The sequence below is a fragment of the Hyla sarda genome, chromosome 6 (genome assembly GCF_029499605.1).
Source record: "Hyla sarda isolate aHylSar1 chromosome 6, aHylSar1.hap1, whole genome shotgun sequence".
Taxonomy (NCBI): Eukaryota; Metazoa; Chordata; class Amphibia; order Anura; family Hylidae; genus Hyla; species Hyla sarda.
The window spans coordinates 182,115,971-182,135,964 of NC_079194.1; the positions used below are offsets into that span (position 1 = coordinate 182,115,971).

General features: G+C 46.5%; 2 protein-coding genes across 5 annotated transcripts in view; one reads left to right on the top strand and one right to left on the bottom strand.

The window, feature by feature from the left end:
- The window catches only part of ZNF276 (zinc finger protein 276), a 67,609-nt gene extending 60,416 nt beyond the window's left edge, over window positions 1-7,193 (bottom strand). For both annotated transcript variants that reach the window (XM_056525994.1, XM_056525993.1), the window contains exon 1: window positions 7,061-7,193. In XM_056525994.1, coding sequence (XP_056381969.1) covers window positions 7,061-7,193 — 133 coding nt within the window. The remainder of the gene's footprint in view (window positions 1-7,060) is intronic.
- VPS9D1 (VPS9 domain containing 1) overlaps window positions 6,734-19,994 on the top strand; it is a 53,302-nt gene continuing 40,041 nt past the window's right edge. The window contains exons 1-6 of one of the 3 annotated variants that reach the window (XM_056525990.1): window positions 6,734-6,911; window positions 7,684-7,784; window positions 10,823-10,895; window positions 11,131-11,220; window positions 18,568-18,820; window positions 18,911-19,022. In XM_056525990.1, coding sequence (XP_056381965.1) covers window positions 6,905-6,911; window positions 7,684-7,784; window positions 10,823-10,895; window positions 11,131-11,220; window positions 18,568-18,820; window positions 18,911-19,022 — 636 coding nt within the window. In that variant the 5' untranslated portion in view covers window positions 6,734-6,904. Of the gene's footprint in view, window positions 6,912-7,181; window positions 7,311-7,683; window positions 7,785-10,822; window positions 10,896-11,130; window positions 11,221-18,567; window positions 18,821-18,910; window positions 19,023-19,994 lie in introns of those variants that run through there. The other 2 variants (XM_056525991.1, XM_056525992.1) reach the window with 2 other exon arrangements.

A 19,994-nucleotide genomic window follows, 5' to 3' on the forward strand; every position in this document is an offset into this window, starting at 1 on the left:
CCCATGTGAGTGTACCCTGTACATTCACATTGGGGGGGGGGGGGGGGAGAAACATCCAGCTGTTGCAAAACTACAACTCCCAGCATGTACGGTCTATCAGTGCATGCTGGGAGTTATAGTTTTGCAATAGCTGGAGGCACACTGGTTGTGAAACACCGAGTTTGGTAACAAACTCAGTGTTTTGCAACCAGTGTGCCTTCAGCTGTTGCAAAAGCTACAACCCCCAGCATGTACGGACAGCGGAAGGGCATGCTGGGTCTTGTAGTTATGCAACAGCTGGAGGCAAACTACTTTGGCTGGGGATTGTAGTTATGCAACAGCTGGAGACACACTGGTTTGCTACTTAACTCAGTGTGCCTTCAGCTGTTGCAAAACTACAACTCTCAGCAGTCACCGACAGCCAACGGGCATGCTGGGAGTTGTCGTTATGCAACCAACAGATGCACCACTACAACTCCCAGCATGCACTTTAGCTGATTGTGCAAGCTGGGAGTTGTAGTTATACAACAGCTGAAGGTACACTTTTCCATAGAAAAAAATGTGCCTCCAGCTGTTGCAAAACTATAAGTCCCAGCATGCCCATAAGGGAATGCTGGGAGTTGTGGTGGTCTGCCTCCTGCTGTTGCATAACTACAGCTCCCAGCATGCCCTTTCTGCATGCTGGGAGCTGTTGCTAAGTAACAGCAGGAGGCTGTCACTCACCTCCTACTGCTGCTGCTCCATGCCGCCGCACAGGTCAGTCCCTTGCCGTCGCTCCTGGGGCCCCGATCCCAACAGGGATGCCGGGGATCGGGGTCCCCAGCACCTTCCTGCACCCGCTCTTCTTCCCGCACCCGCTCATGTCCTCCGGAAGAGGGGCGGAGCGGGTTGTGGGAGCGACATCCGCAGCAGGCGCCCTGATTGGTCGGCCGGAAAGCCGGCCGACGAATCAGGGCGATCATGAGGTGGCACCAGTGCCACCTCACCCCTGCTGGCAATAATTCCGGGTCACTGGAGACCCGATTGACCCGGAATCCGCCTCAGATCGCTGGACTGAATTGTCCAGCGATCTGCGGCCATCGCCGACATGGGGGGACAGAATGACCCCCCTGGGCGATATGCCGGGATGCCTGCTGAACGATTTCAGCAGGCATCCGGCTCCCCTCCGGCTAGCGGCTGGGGCCGGAAATGCGCAGGGGGTATTCATACGCCCTGTGTCCTTAAGGACTTGGAAACGGGGACGTATGGATACGCCCTGTGTCCTTAAGGGGTTAAAACAAGTCAAAATGAGTCTCAGTAGGGTGTGTGGCCTCCACGTGCCCATATGACCTCCCTACAATGCCTGAGCATGCTCCTGATGGGGTGGCGGATGGTCTCCTGAGGGATATCCTCCCAGACCTGGACTAAAGCATCCGCCAACTCCTGGACAGTCTGTGGTGCAACGTGGCGTTGGTGGATGGAGCGAGACATGATGTCCCAGATGTGCTCAATCGGATTCAGGTCTGGGGAATGGGCGGGCCAATCCATAGCATCAATGCCTTCCTCTTGCAGGAACTGCTGACACACTACAGCCACATGAGGTCTAGCATTGTCTAGGAGGAACCCAGGGCCAACCGCACCAGCATATGGTCTCACAAGGGGTCTGAGGATCTCATCTCGGTACCTAATGGCAGTGAGGCTACCTCTGGCAAGCACGTGAAGGGCTGTGCGGCCCCCCCAAAGAAATGCCACCCCACACCATTGCTGAACCACCGCCAAACCGGTCATGCTGGAGAATGTTGCAGGCAGCAGAATGTTCTCCACGGCATCTCCAGACTCTGTCACGTCTGTCACATGTGCTCAGTGTGAACCTGCTTTCATCTGTGAAAAGCACAGTGCCCCAGTGGCAGATTTGCCAATCTTGGTGTTCTCTGGCAAATGCCAAACGTCCTGCACGGAGTTGGGCTGTAAGCACAACCCCCATCTGTGGACGTCGGGCCCTCATATCACCCTCATGGAGTCTGTTTCTGTCCGTTTTAGTGGACACATGCACATTTGTGGCCTGCTGGAGGTCATTTTGCAGGGCTCTGGCAGTGCTCCTCCTTGCACAAAGGCAGAGGTAGCGGTCCTGCTGCTGGGTTGTTGCCCTCCTACGGCCTCCTCCACGTCTCCTGATGTACTGGCCTGTCTCCTGGTAGTGCCTCCATGCTCTGGACACTATGCTGACAGACACAGCAAACCATCTTGCCACAGCTTGCATTGATGTGCCATCCTGGATGAGCTGCACTACCTGAGCCACTTGTGTGGGTTGTAGACTCAGTCTCATGCTACCACTAGAGTGAAAGCACCGCTAGCATTCAAAAGAGACCAAAACATCAGCCAGGAAGCATAGGAACTTAGAAGTGGTCTGTGGTCACCACCTGCAGAACCACTCCTTTATTGGGGGTGTCTTGCTAATTGCCTATAATTTCCACCTGTTGTCTGTTCCATTTGCACAACAGCATGTGAAATTGATTGTCAATCAGTGTTGCTTCCTGAGTGGACAGTGTGATTGACTTGGAGTTACATTGTGTTGCTTGAGCGTTCCCTTTATTTTTTTGCAGTGTATTTACACCCTTAACCCCTTAAGGACCATGGACGTGTATACACGTCCAGCCTGGATGCACGTTCCGCCATTAGGACGTGTATACTCATCCATGGTTCTCGTGGGTGCTGCCCAGTGCACCCATGAGATCGCGGCAGGGACTCGGCTGTAACACACAACCGGGACCCTGCCGCAATGCCGGGACCGAAGTAAACTTCGATCCCGGCAGTTTAATCCTTACATCCATGGTTGGAAGTGACCGCTGGCTGTAAGTGTTATAACAGAGGGAGGGAGCTCCCTGTCTTCCCTGCAGCACCCCGCAGCGCAATCGCGGGGTGCTGTGTGTGTGCGGTCCCGGCAGTTTAACCCTTACAGCCGCGGTCGAAGCGGCCGCGAGCTGTAAGGAGTTTTGACAGAGGGAGAGGGCTCCCTCTGTCTCTCTCCTGTAGCACCCAGCAACGATCACGTGGTGCTGCTGCTTACCTGGGCAGCCGGGGGTCTTTACAAGGACCCCCCCCAGGTCTGCCCTGGTTATTGGCTGACAGAACGAGCCAGATGCACCTCCTGATATGCTGCCTGCCAGGGTAAAACTGTCAGACAGCATATAACTGCAATGCTTTGTAATACTAAGTATTCCAAAGCATTACAAAAAGTGAAAAAAATATCAAATAAAGTGTATAAAAACAATAAGTATAAAAAAAAGTGTAAAATTTTTTTTTTTAAATACAGTGTAAAAAAATAAAAACATTAAATAAAAATAAAAAATAAAAATGTATAATGTGTAGGATCCCGCGGCGCACATCTGCAGCATATTACATGCTGTGGATGCCCGCCGACAGTCACAGAAATGAGCTCCCTGCTGCAGCTTGGTAGCTTTGTGTGTCCACTAATAGCGACAAATTTCCCGCCGGCAGTCATAAGCGGACACACAGAGCTACCCAGCCACAGTAGTGATCTTGCCCTTGTGACTGCCGGGGGGCATCCACGGTGTGCTCTATGTGATCCTACACTGCGTCCCGTTCATACTGCGTTTCCGCAGTGTTAGAAGTATCCGTCAGCATCACGTCAAAAAGAGTGATGCTGACGTATACTATAGCATCTCCATTTATTTCTATATGAGATTGCTGCAGTATACATTGGATCCCTTTTTTGACATGACAACGGACACCTATACTGCAGAAACGCAGTATGAATGGGGAATATTCATATAATGATGCCCTGGAAGCCAAAGGGGGCTCCTCTCCTTCTGGGTCCTACCAGGTGGTCAGGCAACCAGATATGGCCTAAGTAGGGGTACTGCCCAGCCCGGGACGAACAGAGAGATAAAATATGGGTGCATTTCCTCCATTTCAAAAGCAACTTACCATAATGATGTCCCACAAATAAAGAATTTGTGGGGGGAAAAAAAGCTAATTGCAATTTTTTTCCACTGACTTTGAAATAATTCTAGCCACACAATAAGGGCTCAACGTACTCACTTTTGCCCTAGGTGAATACTTTAGGGGGTGAAGTAGGGCTGCAACTAACAATTATTTTAATAATCGATTAGTTGTCGATTATTTTATCAAATCTGAAAAAATTTCTAAATGCCAAAAAAAAAGGGGTTCAGCTGATTCTACTATGTACAATGGCCATATTAAAAGTTTCTAGCATGTGATGTGACCAAACAGCAGCAATTTTGGATTTCTTTTTTTTTACGTTTACGCCGGTTGCTGTCATTATTAATGATCCTGTACAGAAACCAGCGTAAATTTGATACTGACGCATGGGTAACTGTCTGACAGCGGGCCCCCCCCCCCCCCTTTAGACAGCAGGACCCCCATTTAGACAGCAGGGCCCCACTTTAGAGAGCAGCCCCCACCCTTGTAGACACCAGGGCCCCCTTTAGACCGTAGCCCCCACCCTTGTAGACAGCAGGGCCCCCCTTTAGACCACAGCCCCCACCCTTATAGACAGCAGCCCCCACCCTTGTAGACAGCTCACCTGCAGCTATACTCTGTCGGGGCTGCCGTTCCGCTGCACAGTTCTAGCGTCCGCATCATGTAGTCCTATGGAGGAGCATGTGACATACACGTCACTCTGCTTCCTCCGTAACGCTACGCCGGGCGCAGGGGAGGAGTGGAGTGACGCTACAACTGTGCAGCGGAACGGCAGCCCCGACAGAGTACAGCTGCAGGTGAGCTGTCTACAAGGGTGGGGGCTGTGGTCTAAAGGGGGGCCCTGCTGCCGCCGCCCCACATGTACCCACCGCTGCCTTGCTCCTAGCGCCCCACCGGGACATGCCTATTTTCTGCTGCTCATCTCTGTACCCGACGGAGATGAGCAGCACGTCCCGGCGCTGCGCTGATTGCACTAGGAGCAGGGCAGCGGCGGGGACATGGCGGGCGATGGTGAATAAACGAATGAATGTAGCCTATATGCGGGACATGTCGGCTTCATTCATTCATTTACTGCTGCCACTGACGGCAGACAACGAATCGGGCGATTATTCGATAACGGGATTCGTCGACAACGAATCCAGTTATCGATTACATCGATTAATCGTTGCAGCCCTAGGGTGTAGTTTTGAAAATGGGGTCAAATCTGGGGTTGCGGTTTTGTTCTGACAACTAGAATGCTTTGCAAGTTGGAGTGCGACCTATAATTTGTATAATGATATCCTGAAAGCCAAATGGGGCTCCTCTCCTTTTGGATCCCACCATGTGGCCATGCAACCAAGTATGGCCTAAGCGGGGTCATTACCGAACACGGGACGAACAGCATAATAAAATATGGGGTGCATTTCTCGCAATATCAGAAGTGATGTACAAAAAATATGCTCCACAAATGATGCATTTGTGAAAAAAATGCTAATTTCGAATTTTTTATACTGACTTTGTAATAATTCCTGCCAAAAACTATGGTGTTGAAATATTCACTGTACCCCCTAGCGAATACCTTGAGGGGTCTAGTTTTTAAAATGGGGTCATTTGGGGGGGGGGGGGGTTCCTATGTTCTACCACCTTCAAACTTCTGCAAACCTTGCATAGCACATACAAAAAAGATGTACTTTTCAAATTTTCAAAATTTCAAGTTAAATTGTTAGGCTTCTAACTAATTTAAAATGTTAATTAAAAACCCCAAAAATGCTGTTAAAACGAAGTAGACATGTGAAAGTATAAATTTCATAAACTATTTGGTCAGTAAGTATAAATATATTCAACCTATTAGTGTTAAAATAGCAAAAGATCGTAATTTTTTTTTTAAATCATGATTTTTTGCATTGTAAAAAAAAACTACAAATGATATCGGCTTATTTTTACTATGTACATGAAGGACAACGTGTGACAAAAAACTAATTATCGTGATTGTCAAAACGTTACCAGAGTTATTCTCTAATAAAGACAGACATCCCCGATTTGAAAAAACAGGCCTGGTCTTTCAGGGGCGTACAGGTTTATTTGGGTTGGTCCTTAAGGGGTTAAAGGGCTACTCCGGTGGAAAACTTTTTTTATTTATTTATTTATTTTTAAATCAACTGGTGGCAGAAAGTTAAACAGATTTGTAAATTACTTCTATTAAAAAATCCATTCTACAGAGGAAATTCTTTACTTTTTGGAACACAGAGCTCTCTGCTGACATCTCTGTCCATTTTAGGAACTGTCCAGAGTAGGAGAAAATCCCCATAGAAAACATATGCTGCTCTGGACTGTTCCTAAAATGGACAGAGATGTCAGCAGAGAGCACCGTGGTCATGATGTCAGCAGAGAGCTCTGTGTTGCAAAAAGTTAAGAATTTTCTCTGTAGTATTCTGCAGCTAATACGTACTGGAAGGATTAAGAATTTTTAATAGAAGTAATTTACAAATCTGTTTAACTTTCTGGCACCAGTTGATTTAAAAAAAAAAATAATACATAAATAAAGTTTTCCACCAGAGTACCCCTTTAATTCAGTGGCCCAATGGCGTTTAACCCCTTAAATTCATCAGTTACTTATTCAAAATGCATATTTTTTTCATCCATTTTTTACTATCGTTTTTTTTCCACAAGAACACAAACAATCTAGATTTTTTTTCTGAATCCGATTGTACCCAAATAATAATCACAATTTGTTGTATAAAAAACAGGTTTACTGCAGAGAAATAAGAAGAAAATGCTCATATAAGAAACCACCTTCAGCCTCCCAGCAGTGTTTCCTAACAGTTGGGTATTATGGAGGAAACACTGGTGTGCTTGTGATGTATAGCAGCCAATCTACAGGCTACAGTATTAACCCTTACCGCGCTGACGTGCCACTTGTCACCACAGGACACGGGCGCTCAGAGAAGTCACAGTGCAAAGCAAACAAACCTCCCTCAGCTGCTGCAGAGACTTGTGCTTCAACATGTCGTGTAAGTGACAGTGCCTGAAAAGAGCTTCTGCAGCAGCTGTGTTCCTCAATAAAGAGTTAAGATTTTTGCTCAATCTTTTTCTTCACGTATTCTAGTATTTATAATTTATGGTGTCACACCCGGTTTCCCTCTGAACACCCGCCTCTCACCCGCTTTGGGCTCAGGAAGCTTCTGGATAAGTGTAGGTGGCGGCTGACTGGGCGCTTGTGCCGTTTCCTTTGCAGTAGCCCGGGAAGCCCTCTGGAGACAGCCCGTGGTCCGCCTGCGTCTGTCCGGCTTCATCCCGCGGCTTCACCCCCCAAGCGGCAGCCTGGGAGCCGCCATCCAGCCCGGGGCTTCCTCAGTGCATCTACAACAGGCAGCCGCCTACAGCCCGGCATGTCTCCCCCCAGTGGTCAAGTATATGTATCGCAGTAGCATAATAGTAACAAGCTTACACGAGAACTCAAAAAATGTTCACAAATTAGTCCCCGAACCCCCTAAGAAATGTTTTATTTCCTTAACTTCGTATTTTACATAACGCAGCATAGACGCCCATCACGATAATTCATACAAAAAATAATTTAACATTCCATTTATTATTAGCTGTCATCTTATACGCCAAGCGCTAGATGGCGCTGTGGAAAATTTCTTGTATTTTCGATTGTTATCACTTGTCCGCAAGTTATTCACACCGTGTTGTGCAGTTGGTGTTTATAGTCCCGTGAACACCAGTGACAAACACAATAGTTCCGGATACTGGTTTTAATCGTATTTATTCATGTTTTGCCAGATATGGCTTCCTCAGTCGGTGACGGAAGTTTGAAACCGCTGCAGAGAGCGATGAAAATAGCAAACAGAGCCATTCAGCTGGATACCGGGAACCGGCACCGGGTGAGTTGGGGGAGGGGCATTTTATGATGGCAGACATATGATTAGGAAGCTGTGTTGCTGACATATGCTGGAGCTGTCACATCAGAAGAGGATAGTTATGCTAAGAAATGATACACACTTATAATCTTTAGATCGTATATGTAAACATACATCAGGAGGCAGGGACCCCCTATATACCTTAGTAGTGGTGTTCTGGTGCTACATGGTCAAGACCGCCCTAAAACTAGTTGGTTTCATTGCAAAAAATAATAATAAATATATATATGATATTGGCTAGTTCACACAGGTACAAAACACTTGTTTGTAACAAGCAACACATTTCTGCATTAAAAAACACAATATTACCTTAAAAACCATTTCCCATTACTTAAATGGGAGATGTGGAAAAAAAAAAAACAAGCTTTTGTAAAAGATGGGCTGGAAAAAAAACACATAAAAATCTGCCCCAAAATAGGCAGTAACATCACTCATTGCCATCACTGTCATATCATGGTTGTGGCTTCTTCATCAATTACTATAGATTTTTAGTAGATATCCCTAGTTGCAGAGCTGATCCAGCTGTGCGGCTTTTGTTGCTGGCCAGTCCAATCCTTATCTCTGTCAGACTTTGTCCTTATGCCCTGTTAGAAAATAAAGATACAGACCCCGTTCTCCCCACCTCTAGGCAAACATGAGTGCCATTAAAAAAGTGCCTTCTCCTCAGACAGACCAGATAATATTGTATTATATGGCTGGAAATCTACAATGAACTGCAGACCACTTTCCGCCTGTGTTTACAGGGGTTCCAGTAGCTGGACTTATTCTGGTCAGCTCATCATTATAATAGTGGGTTGCTCTCCTAGATCAGGATTACTGCATTTATTTTTACTATAGAATTTCCTGCAATTCTGGCTAGACCAGTGTTTCCTAATGTTCCTATGCAAAGTACCTTCTGCATTAACAAGTTACAGCAAAGAATACACACTGCTGCCTATAGAAAGCAAAGTATTCGCACTGTGTAAGTACCATAGACGAGAAACCTAGGAACTAGAAGACACAGTACTGAATGCATTGAAAAGGTTGAAACAGAAGCATTTTTAATAGGTTGACAGCGACCGACCGCCTATAACAGATCAGACAAAAGGCGTCTCCACATTCTCAGCAGATTGTTCAGACTTGTATTTCTAGCTTCACACTTTGGCTGTGCTCCATGCAGAAGATGCCATGAATGATCAACAAGCGGTGTAAATAAGGGAAACAGTTAATAGAGAATGTGTCCCCCATTGGAGTGGAGAGCAGCTACAGCTCGCTGAGGAAGACCCCACATGCACATGCCTTGCATGAGCTGTCCATTAATATCTATAAGAACTGTGTGATACTTAAAGGGTAGCTCCCACCATCCTATATTTTTTTTCCCTGTCCCTGCCTATTGCCCATCTCTCCCTAACCCCCTCCCTGCTTTAATTTTTTTTTTTACTATATAAAAAATACCTTTTTGTCTGCCTGGTAGTGTGCTCACTACCAGGCAGACTTCCCCAGCAGGCGTGACGTCACTGATGCCTGCTGGGGGAGCCGACTTCCACCCTTAGTTCATCTACACAGGGTGCCTCCAGCTGTTTCACCACTACAACTCCCAGCTTGCCCTGACATCTATTGGCTGTCAGGGCATGCTTGGAGTTGTAGTGGTGAAACAGCTGGAGGCACCCTGTGCAGCTCCCCGCCAAGAACAATACATTTGTTATGGCCACGGTGCTAATCATAACTCCCTCCCCCCCCCCCCCCCCCCCGCCGAAAACAATAAATTTGCTATGGCCGCAGCGCTAACAACCCCCCCCCCCTTCCCCTTTCCCCCTCCCCGCTCCAGACATACCCAAGTGCTGCGTCCAGCAGCAGCGCCGTGTATATGCCAGGAGGCTGGTGTGGCCAGGGAGCCAATGCGGAGACTGGGAGCTGCTGGATTTCAGGGGGGGTGGGGAGAGTATGAATTATTCAGCCTCTATAAAAAAAAATTAAAAATCGGTAAAATAATATTAAACGCATTCTGCAGGGTTCCCCTAAATATTACAGCTGATCACTGGCTGTGCCAGCAGTAAGATACCTTATGATCAGCTCAATTTCACAGGACAGGTTTCTTTTCACAAGAAACCATTGAGCTTTGTCAGTGCATCTTTTTTTTTTTCAAACTTTATTTATGAAAGTTTTACAAGTGTATATAAAAAACAAACAGGCATAGCATGAAATAAAAACAATGTGACTCGGAGGATCCAAAAATAGTCTGTAGAACCAGGAACAGGGAAGAAGGAAAGTCAGTGCATCTTAATGTATATCACTGATGATAGGAGGAGGGAAGGAGACATTGAAATATTCTTGCCCTTTTGTGGGTTGTATAGCAGCCATCAAGTTCATTTACAGCTATCTGACAAAGCTCTTCGTGCATGGCACCCATGCCCATAAGTGCTGTAGTGCAAGTCTTTTCATTTTACTGTTGTCTCTGACCTTTCCCAGCATTCCATGTGGCCATAGACAATGGGGAGATTTATCAAAACCTGTGCAGAGTGGTGTAGTTGCCTATAGCAAACAATTAGATTGCTTATTTCACTTTTAAAGGTTAAAGAAACAAACTGGTTGCTATGGGCAACTTCACCTTTTTTTTTTTTTTTTTTTTCAATCTCCCCAAATATGTCATAAGTCACATGGTCTCCAGGGAAGTGTGGCTATGCAACAGTAGGTGGGTGGATAGTAGGGTGAAAGGGATTTACTGAAGTAAATGCTATTTACCCACCCACTGCAGCATAGCCCCCCCCGAGACCATGTGACTCTTGATGGTTGATTGGAATGCTAGGAAAGGTCAGAGACAACAATAAAAAAAATTTGCACTAAAGTTCTTCCACATGTGGGTCCTGTGCATGACAACAGGGCGAAGCAGTGCACAGACCTAATAGATTAAAAAAAATATGACACAGTATTATAACTTGGCATCATAGGCTCAAAGGCTGAAGGAAAAACAAATCCTGGAATAACCCTGTAAGTTAAAACTTGACAGTCCTTGTTTTTCACAGGATGCCTATGTGGAGTACTTGAAGAGTGTGAATTTAATTTCCCAAATTCTGGCTGAAGAAGCAGAGCAAAAAGGTAACTGTATTTTACCATGAGGAAAAGCCATAAGCCTAGCTGATTCTCCATTTATAAGTTGGTCTTGGTAGACATTGTTAAAACAGCTCCATTTTGTGGGCAAATCTGAACATAAAAAAATATTTGATTATATTTATAAAAGTGGAAAGCATGTTTGGGTTTACTTATGTGCTGGTTCTATTTAGTAGGTCCTATTGTTATCAGTGTAATGATTAATTCTCTATTTCATTAACAGTAAATGATGGTCTGAGCCTGGATTCACAAAAGATGCTAAAGCTAGCAGAACAATGTCTTGAGAGGGCACGCACAACAGCTGAAAAGCTGGGTGAGTCTATATGTAGCTCCCAGAAGATTACCTACAATGCATTCGGAAAGTTTTCAGACCCTTTCACATTTTGTTATGTTGCGGTCTTGTGCTAAAAAATAAAAATAACATAGTGAGAACAGAAAAACCTATGAGGGTAGGGACACGCGCAGTGGATCTGGAGTGGGTTTCCCACAACTACTGCTTGCAGATTTTCTGCTGCAGAAATCCCACAGGCATAATTTCAGCTATGAGAAATCCACTGCTATGTGTGACCCTACCCCTGAAAAGGACAACTGCTTGTTTGATTTTGCCCATAGCAAGCAACCAATCAGGGCTCAGTTTTTATTTCTGCTTAAATGAACACTATCAGATACAAAAACTTCTTATATGTTGTACATTTTGGCAAAACATTAACCCCTTCCCGACCTATGACATACCTGTACGTCATGGGTGGCAAGGTGTTCCCGACCCATGACATACAGGTACGTCATGGACATTACTGCCGCTACTCGCGGCATCCCGCAGCGCCCGGAAAGATGGTGGCTATCACTGATAGCCAGCCATCTTACCGTGCGACCACGGGGGGTTTCGTCCCCCACCCCCCCCCAGCGATCGCTGCTATCAGCTGGTCAAATCTGACTAGCTGATAGCAGCGTTTCGCTATGAAAATACTTAGCAGCGCAGTGTGTGAGTCCCGATCACGGGGATCAGGACACACACCGCTCTACTAAGTGTCCCTGACCCGTCCCCCGGCGTCACTTACCCGTCGGAGCGGTGTCCCGAGCGGTCCCGGCGTCCTCCGTGCGGTCCCGGCTGCGCTGCGTCCCGGAGGTGAGTTTCCGGCAGCAGTGCAGCATCTTCATTGGCAGCAGTGAGATCGCCGTAAAGCGATCTCACTGCTGCCTCTGAGAGTTTCAAAACTGCAACTCCCAGCATGCCCAGACAGCCTTTGGCTTTCTGGGCATGCTGGGAGTTGTAGTTTTGCAACATCTGGAGGTCCACAGTTTGGAGACCACTGTATAATGGTCTCCAATCTGTGCTCTTCCAGATGTTGCAAAACTACAAATCTCAGCATGCTCAGTCTGTCCAGGCATGCTGGGAGTTGTAGTTCTCTAACATCTGGAAGAGCACAGATTGGAGACCATTATACAGTGGTCTCCAAACTGTGGACCTCCAGATGTTGCAAAACTACAACTCCCAGCATGCCCAGACTGCCCAAGCATGCTGGGAGTTGTAGTTCGGCAACATCTGATCCTTCAGATATTGCCGAACTACAACTTCCAGCATGCCTTGGCAGTCTGGGCATGCTGGGAGTTGTAGTTTTGCAACAACTGGAGGCACACTAGTTGGGAAACATTGTCCGTTTCCTACCTCAGTGCCTCCAGCTGTTGCAATTGTTGCAAAACTATAACTCCCAGCATGCACTGACAGACCATGCATGCTGGGAGTTGTAGTTTTGCAACAGCTGGAGGCACACTGGTTTGGAAACACTAAGTTTGGTTGCAAAACACTTGAAAGTTTATTACTTAACTTAGTGTTTCCAAACCAGTGTTCCTCCAGCTGTTGCAAAACTACAACTCCCAGCATGCACGGACAGCCAAAGGGCATGCTCGGAGTTTGCAACAGCTGGATGTTTGCCCCCTCCCCCCAATGTGAATGTACAGGGTACACTCACATGGGCGGAGGTTTACAGTGAGTGCTGCAAGTTTGAGATGGCGCAAATTTTGCGCTGCAGCTCAAACTTCCAGCGGCAAACTTGCTGTGAACCTCTGCCCATGTGACTGTACCCTAAAAACACTACACTACACTGACACTAACCTAAAATAAAAAGTAAAAAACACTACATATACACATACCCCTACACAGCCCCCCTCCCCCCAAAAAATGAAAAACGTCTGGTACGCTACTGTTTCCAAAACGGAGCCTCCAGCTGTTGCAAAATAATAACTCCCAGTATTGCCGGACAGCCATTGACTGTCCAGGCATGCTGGGAGTTTTGCAACAGCTGGAGGCACCCCGTTTGGGAATCACTGGCGTAGAATACCCCTATGTCCACCCCTATGCAAATCCCTAATTCAGGCCTCAAATGCGCATAGCGCTCTCTCACTTTGGAGCCCTGTCGTATTTCAAGGCAACAGTTTAGGGCCACATATGGGGTATCGCTGTACTCGGGAGAAATTGCCTTACAAATTTTGGGGGGCTTTTTCTTCTTTAACCCCTTATGAAAAGGTGAAGTTGGGGTCTACACCAGCATGTTAGTGTAAAAAAATAAATTTTTTACACTGACATGCTGGTGTTGCCCTATACTTTTCATTTTCACAAGAGGTAAAAGGGAAAAAAGACCCTCTAAATTTGTAACGCAATTTCTCGTGAGTACGGAGATACCCCATATGTGGGCGCAAAGTGCTCTGGGGGCGCACAACAAGGCCCAGAAGGGAGAGTGCACCATGTACATTTTAGGTGATTTGCACAGGGGTGGCTGATTGTTACAGCAGTTCTGACAAACGCAAAACAATAAATATCCACATGTGACCCCATTTCGGAAACTATACCCCTCACGGAATGTAATAAGGGGTGCAGTGAGCATTTACACCCCACTGGTGTATGACAGATTTTTGGAACAGTGGTCTGTGAAAATGAAAAATAAAATTTTTGATTTGCACAGTCCACTGTTTCAAATATCTGTCAAACGCCAGTGGGGTGTAAATGCTCACTGCACCCCTTATTAAATTCCATGAGGGGTATAGTTTCCAAAATGGGGTCACATGTGGGGGGGTCCACTGTTCTGGCACCATAGGGGCTTCCTAAATGGGACATGCCCCCCAAAAACCCTTTCAGAAAAACTCACTCTCCAAAATCCCATTGTCGCTCCTTCCCTTCTGAGCCCTCTACTGCGCCCGCCGAACACTTTACATACGCATATGAGGTATTTCCTTACTCAAGAGAAATTGGGTTACCAATTTTAGGGTGATTTCTCTCCTTTTACCCCTTGTAAAAATAAAAAAATTGGGTCTACAAGAAAATGCGAGTGTAAAAAATGAAGATTTAGAATTTTCTCCTTCACTTTGCTGCTATTCCTGTGAAACACCTAAAGGGTTAAAACACTTACTGAATGTCATTTTGAATACTTTGGGGGGTGCAGTTTTTATAATGGGGTCATTTATGGGGTATTTCTAATATGAAGATCCTTAAAATCCACTTCCAACCTGAACTGGGCCCTGAAAAATTACGATTTTGAAAATCTTGAGAAAAATTGGAAAATTGCTGCGGAACTTTGAAGCCCTCTGGTGTCTTCCAAAAGTAAAAACTTGTCAATTTTTTAATGCAAACACAAAGTAGACATATTGTATATGTGAATCAATATGTAATTTATTTGGAATATCCATTTTCCTTTCAAGCAGAGACTTTCAAAGTTAGAAAAATGCTAAATTTTCAAAATTTTCATGAAATTTTTAGATTTTTTATCAAGAAAGAATACAAATATCAGTGAAATTTTACCGATAACATAAAGTAGAATATGTCACGAAAAAACAATCTCGGAATCAGAATGATAAGTAAAAGCATTCCAAAGTTATTAATGTTTAAAGTGACAGTGGTCAGATTTTCAAAAAATGCCCAGGTCATGAAGGTGAAAATGGGCTGGGTCATGAAGGGGTTAAAGGAGTACTCCGGGACAGCAAAATGTATATCAGATAGCTGTAAATGAACTTGATGGCTGCTTCTTAACCCACAAAAGGGCAATAATATTTCAATGTCCCCTTCCCTCCTCCTATCATCAGTAATATACATTAAGAGTTGCTTTTGAATAGAAACCTCTCCTGTCTGATAGCACTCCTCTGTGCTCTCTCTCCTGTCTGATAGGACTCCTCTGTGCTTTCTCCTATCTGATAGCACTCCTCTGTGCTCTCTCCTGTCTGATAGCACTCCTGCGCTCTTTCCTGTCTGATAGTATTCCTCTGTGCTCTCTCCTGTCTGATAGTACTCCTCTGTGCTCTCTCCTGTCTGATAGGACTCCTCTGTGCTCTCTCCTGTCTGATAGCACTCCTCTGTGCTCTGTCCTGTCTGATAGCACTCCTCTGTATCTCTCCTGTCTGATAGCACTCCTCTGTGCTCTCCTGTCTGATAGGACTCCTCTGTGCTCTCTCCTGTCTGATAGGACTCCTCTGTGCTCTCTCCTGTCTGATAGCACTCCTCTGTGCTCTGTCCTGTCTGATAGCACTCCTCTGTATCTCTCCTGTCTGATAGCACTCCTCTGTGCTCTCCTGTCTGATAGGACTCCTCTGTGCTCTCCTGTCTGATAGGACTCCTCTGTGCTCTCTCTCCTGTCTGATAGGACTCCTCTGTGCTCTCTCTCCTGTCTGATAGCACTCCTCTGTGCTCTCTCCTGTCTGATAGGACTCCTCTGTGCTCTCTCCTGTCTGATAGGACTCCTCTGTGCTCTCTCCTGTCTGATAGGACTCCTCTGTGCTCTCTCCTGTCTGATAGGACTCCTCTGTGCTCTCTCTCCTGTCTGATAACACTGCTCTGTATCTCTCCTGTCTGATAGGACTCCTCTGTGCTCTCCTGTCTGATAGGACTCCTCTGTGCTCTCCTGTCTGATAGGACTCCTCTGTGCTCTCCTGTCTGATCGGACTCCTCTGTGCTCTCTCCTGTCTGATAGCACTCCTCTGTGATCTCTCCTGTCTGATAGTACTCCTCTGTGCTCTGTCCTGTCTGATAGCACTCCTCTGTGCTCTGTCCTGTCTGATAGCACTCCTCTGTGCTCTCTCTCCTGTCTGATTGCACTCCTCTGTGCTCTCTCTCCTGTCTGATAGGACTCCTCTGTGCTCTGTCTCCTGTCTGATAGGACTCCTCTGTGCTCTCTCTCCTGTCTGATAGCACTCCTCTGTGCTCTCTCTCCTGTCTGATAGCACTCCTCTGTGCTCTCTCCTGTCTGATAGCACTCCTCTCTGCTCTCCTGTCTGATTGCACTCCTCTGTGCTCTCTCTCCTGTCTGATTGCACTCCTCTGTGCTCTCTCTCCTGTCTGATTGCACTCCTCTGTGCTCTCTCTCCTGTCTGATTGCACTCCTCTGTGCTCTCTCTCCTGTCTGATAGCACTCCTCTGTGCTCTCTCTCCTGTCTGATAGGACTCCTCTGTGCTTTCTCCTGTCTGATAGCACTCCTCTGTGCTCTCTCCTGTCTGATAGCACTCCTGTGCTCTTTCCTGTCTGATAGTATTCCTCTGTGCTCTCTCCTGTCTGATAGTACTCCTCTGTGCTCTCTCCTGTCTGATAGGACTCCTCTGTGCTCTCTCCTGTCTGATAGCACTCCTCTGTGCTCTGTCCTGTCTGATAGCACTCCTCTGTGATCTCTCCTGTCTGATAGTATTCCTCTGTGCTCTGTCCTGTCTGATAGCACTCCTCTGTGCTCTGTCCTGTCTGATAGCACTCCTCTGTATCTCTCCTGTCTAATAGCACTGTTCTGTATCTCTCCTATCTGATAGGACTCCTCTGTGCTCTCCTGTCTGATAGGACTCCTCTGTGCTCTCCTGTCTGATAGGAGTCCTCTGTGCTCTCCTGTCTGATAGGAGTCCTCTGTGCTCTCCTGTCTGATAGGAGTCCTCTGTGCTCTCCTGTCTGATAGGAGTCCTCTGTGCTCTCCTGTCTGATAGGACTCCTCTGTGCTCTCCTGTCTGATAGGACTCCTCTGTGCTCTCTCTCCTGTCTGATAGGACTCCTCTGTGCTCTCTCTCCTGTCTGATAGGACTCCTCTGTGCTCTCCTGTCTGATAGGACTCCTCTGTGCTCTCTCCTGTCTGATAGCACTCCTCTGTGATCTCTCCTGTCTGATAGTACTCCTCTGTGCTCTGTCCTGTCTGATTGCACTCCTCTGTGCTCTCTCTCCTGTCTGATAGGACTCCTCTGTGCTCTGTCTCCTGTCTGATAGGACTCCTCTGTGCTCTCTCTCCTGTCTGATAGCACTCCTCTGTGCTCTCTCCTGTCTGATAGCACTCCTCTCTGCTCTCCTGTCTGATTGCACTCCTCTGTGCTCTCTCTCCTGTCTGATTGCACTCCTCTGTGCTCTCTCTCCTGTCTGATTGCACTCCTCTGTGCTCTCTCTCCTGTCTGATAGCACTCCTCTGTGCTCTCTCTCCTGTCTGATTGCACTCCTCTGTGCTCTCTCTCCTGTCTGATTGCACTCCTCTGTGCTCTCTCCTGTCTGATAGCACTCCTCTGTGCTCTCTCCTGTCTGATAGCACTCCTCTGTGCTCTCTCCTGTCTGATAGCACTCCTCTGTGCTCTCCTGTCTGATTGGACTCCTCTGTGGTCTCTCTCCTGTCTGATTGCACTCCTCTGTGCTCTCTCCTGTCTGATAGCACTCCTCTGTGCTCTCTCCTGTCTGATAGCACTCCTCTGTGCTCTCTCCTGTCTGATAGCACTCCTCTGTGCTCTCCTGTCTGATAGGACTCCTCTCTGCTCTCCTGTCTGATAGGACTCCTCTGTGCTCTCTCTCCTGTCTGATTGCACTCCTCTGTGCTCTCTCTCCGGTCTGATAGCACTCCTCTGTGCTCTCTCTCCTGTCTGATTGCACTCCTCTGTGCTCTCTCCTGTCTGATAGCACTCCTCTGTGCTCTCTCCTGTCTGATAGCACTCCTCTGTGCTCTCCTGTCTGATAGGACTCCTCTGTGGTCTCTCTCCTGTCTGATAGGACTCCTCTGTGGTCTCTCTCCTGTCTGATAGGACTCCTCTGTGGTCTCTCTCCTGTCTGATAGGACTCCTCTGTGGTCTCTCTCCTGTCTGATTGCACTCCTCTGTGCTCTCCTGTCTGATTGCACTCCTCTGTGCTCTCCTGTCTGATTGCACTCCTCTGTGCTCTCTCCTGTCTGATAGGACTCCTCTGTGCTCTCCTGTCTGATAGGACTCCTCTGTGCTCTCTCTCCTGTCTGATAGGACTCCTCTGTTGTCTCTCCTGTCTGATAGGAGATGTACAATATATAAAAAGTTTTTAAAGCTGACAGTGCCCATTTAACTGCCCATTAAACCCTGAGCTGTGGTTAGTTGCCATGTTCAAAGTCCAACATGGGAAAAGTCAGATATTTTCTGTCGTCAAAATGATAAATCTTTTAAGAGTTTAATGGGGAGATTTATTAAAACTTTTCCAGAAGAAAAGTTGCTGACTTGCTCCTAGCAACCAATCGGATCACTTCTTTCATTTTTTAGAGGCCGTTTCAGAAATGAAAGAAGCAATCTGGGCAACTCAGCAACTTTTCCTCTAGACAGGTTTTGATAAACCTCCCCCAATGTTTCTATTCAGAATGGAGAAGAATTGCGTTATGTGTTTAACATTGCTCATGGGGATTATTCTGTGGAATTTCTGTTTTTTAGGTAAACCAAATATTGACTTATTGTCACCAGAAAATCACATTTCTGAAGTTCCTGATCCTCCAAAGACTATAAAGGCTGCAAGTACCATGTCCTCTTCTTCCATTCCATCTATCTCCATGACGTCACAGTTGTCTGTCATCCATAAGTATGGGCACCGTCGAGCTTGCTCTGATGAGGTTCAAAAGCTCAATGCCTTTCCAACACCAGAAGTTTTTCAAATGCTGAGGGCAGCAGAAGTCCAGAGCTCTAGAAAGTAAGTATCCTTAGGTGAAATTGTCAACGCTGTAACTATTTTAAGACAAGCTGTTCGTTCTCTAATGAGTTGTGTGCTCTGCATTAACAGGGAGCTCACACCCTTAGAAGAGGCATCCATACAAAACCAGAAACTCAGGGCAGCATACGAAGTCCGGTTAGCCCGACTGAACCCTAGGCAGGCTTCTCAGAAAACCTCATTGGTAGGTGGCTGAATATAAGCTGTTGACCAGACGTGTGCACACTGTGGGTCTTTTATCTTACTAAAAGATATGCAATTTATTGTTTGGCATTCCTAAACTGAAATAGAATAAAATTCTCAATTTACCATCCCCTAAGTGTTTCCACTTTTGGGTCAGGCCAGAAGACTCTTAAAACTAAAGGTCATATGTCCACTATGTTTTTTTTTTACTGTAAATTGCAACTAAAAGAGGTGAAAAATATCCGTTCAGTTGAGGTCTCAACCTTTACTTAACCATCCCTGAATACACAGGTAATTAGTTGGCCCAAAAAGGATGTCCAATAAGAAGTGTTACATTTACTGACTTTTGGATGTTGTGTGAGATTGTCTTCCTTGGCCACCAGTCACGGAGTATAGCCCCTACCCGCTATAGGACGTATGCATACATCCCAGAATCCGACAAGTTTGTGCCCTGGGACGTATTCATACGTCCTGACGATCTCCTGCTCTGCTGCGTGCAGTTCATGAGATCGGCAGCTGTCAATCACACCCAGGGTCCTGCTGTAGCTGCCGGGGCCACGATCGCGCCGGTCCCAGCAGCATTAACTTCATAGATGCCGTGATCAATCCTGATCAAGGCATCTATGGTGTTGACAGGGGAAGGGTGCTCCCCCTGTTCAACAATGGCGGCAGCGCGATAAGATCGCGGGTCGCCATTGGTTGCTATGGCAGCAGGAGGTCAGATGATGACCTCCTGTCTGCCTTCTACGGAAGCCTGTGAGATCCACCCACAGGCTGAATTGCACAGGCTGTAGTGTGTGCAGCTCATCAAGTCACACTGTGCTGCAGTACAAATGTATTGCAGCATAGTATAACCTGTAAAAAGTGATAAAATAAAAAATAAAAATAATAAAAGTATGAAGTGTCAAAAAATAAATACCGTATTTATCGGGGTATACCACGCACCGGCCTATAACACGCACCCTCATTTTAC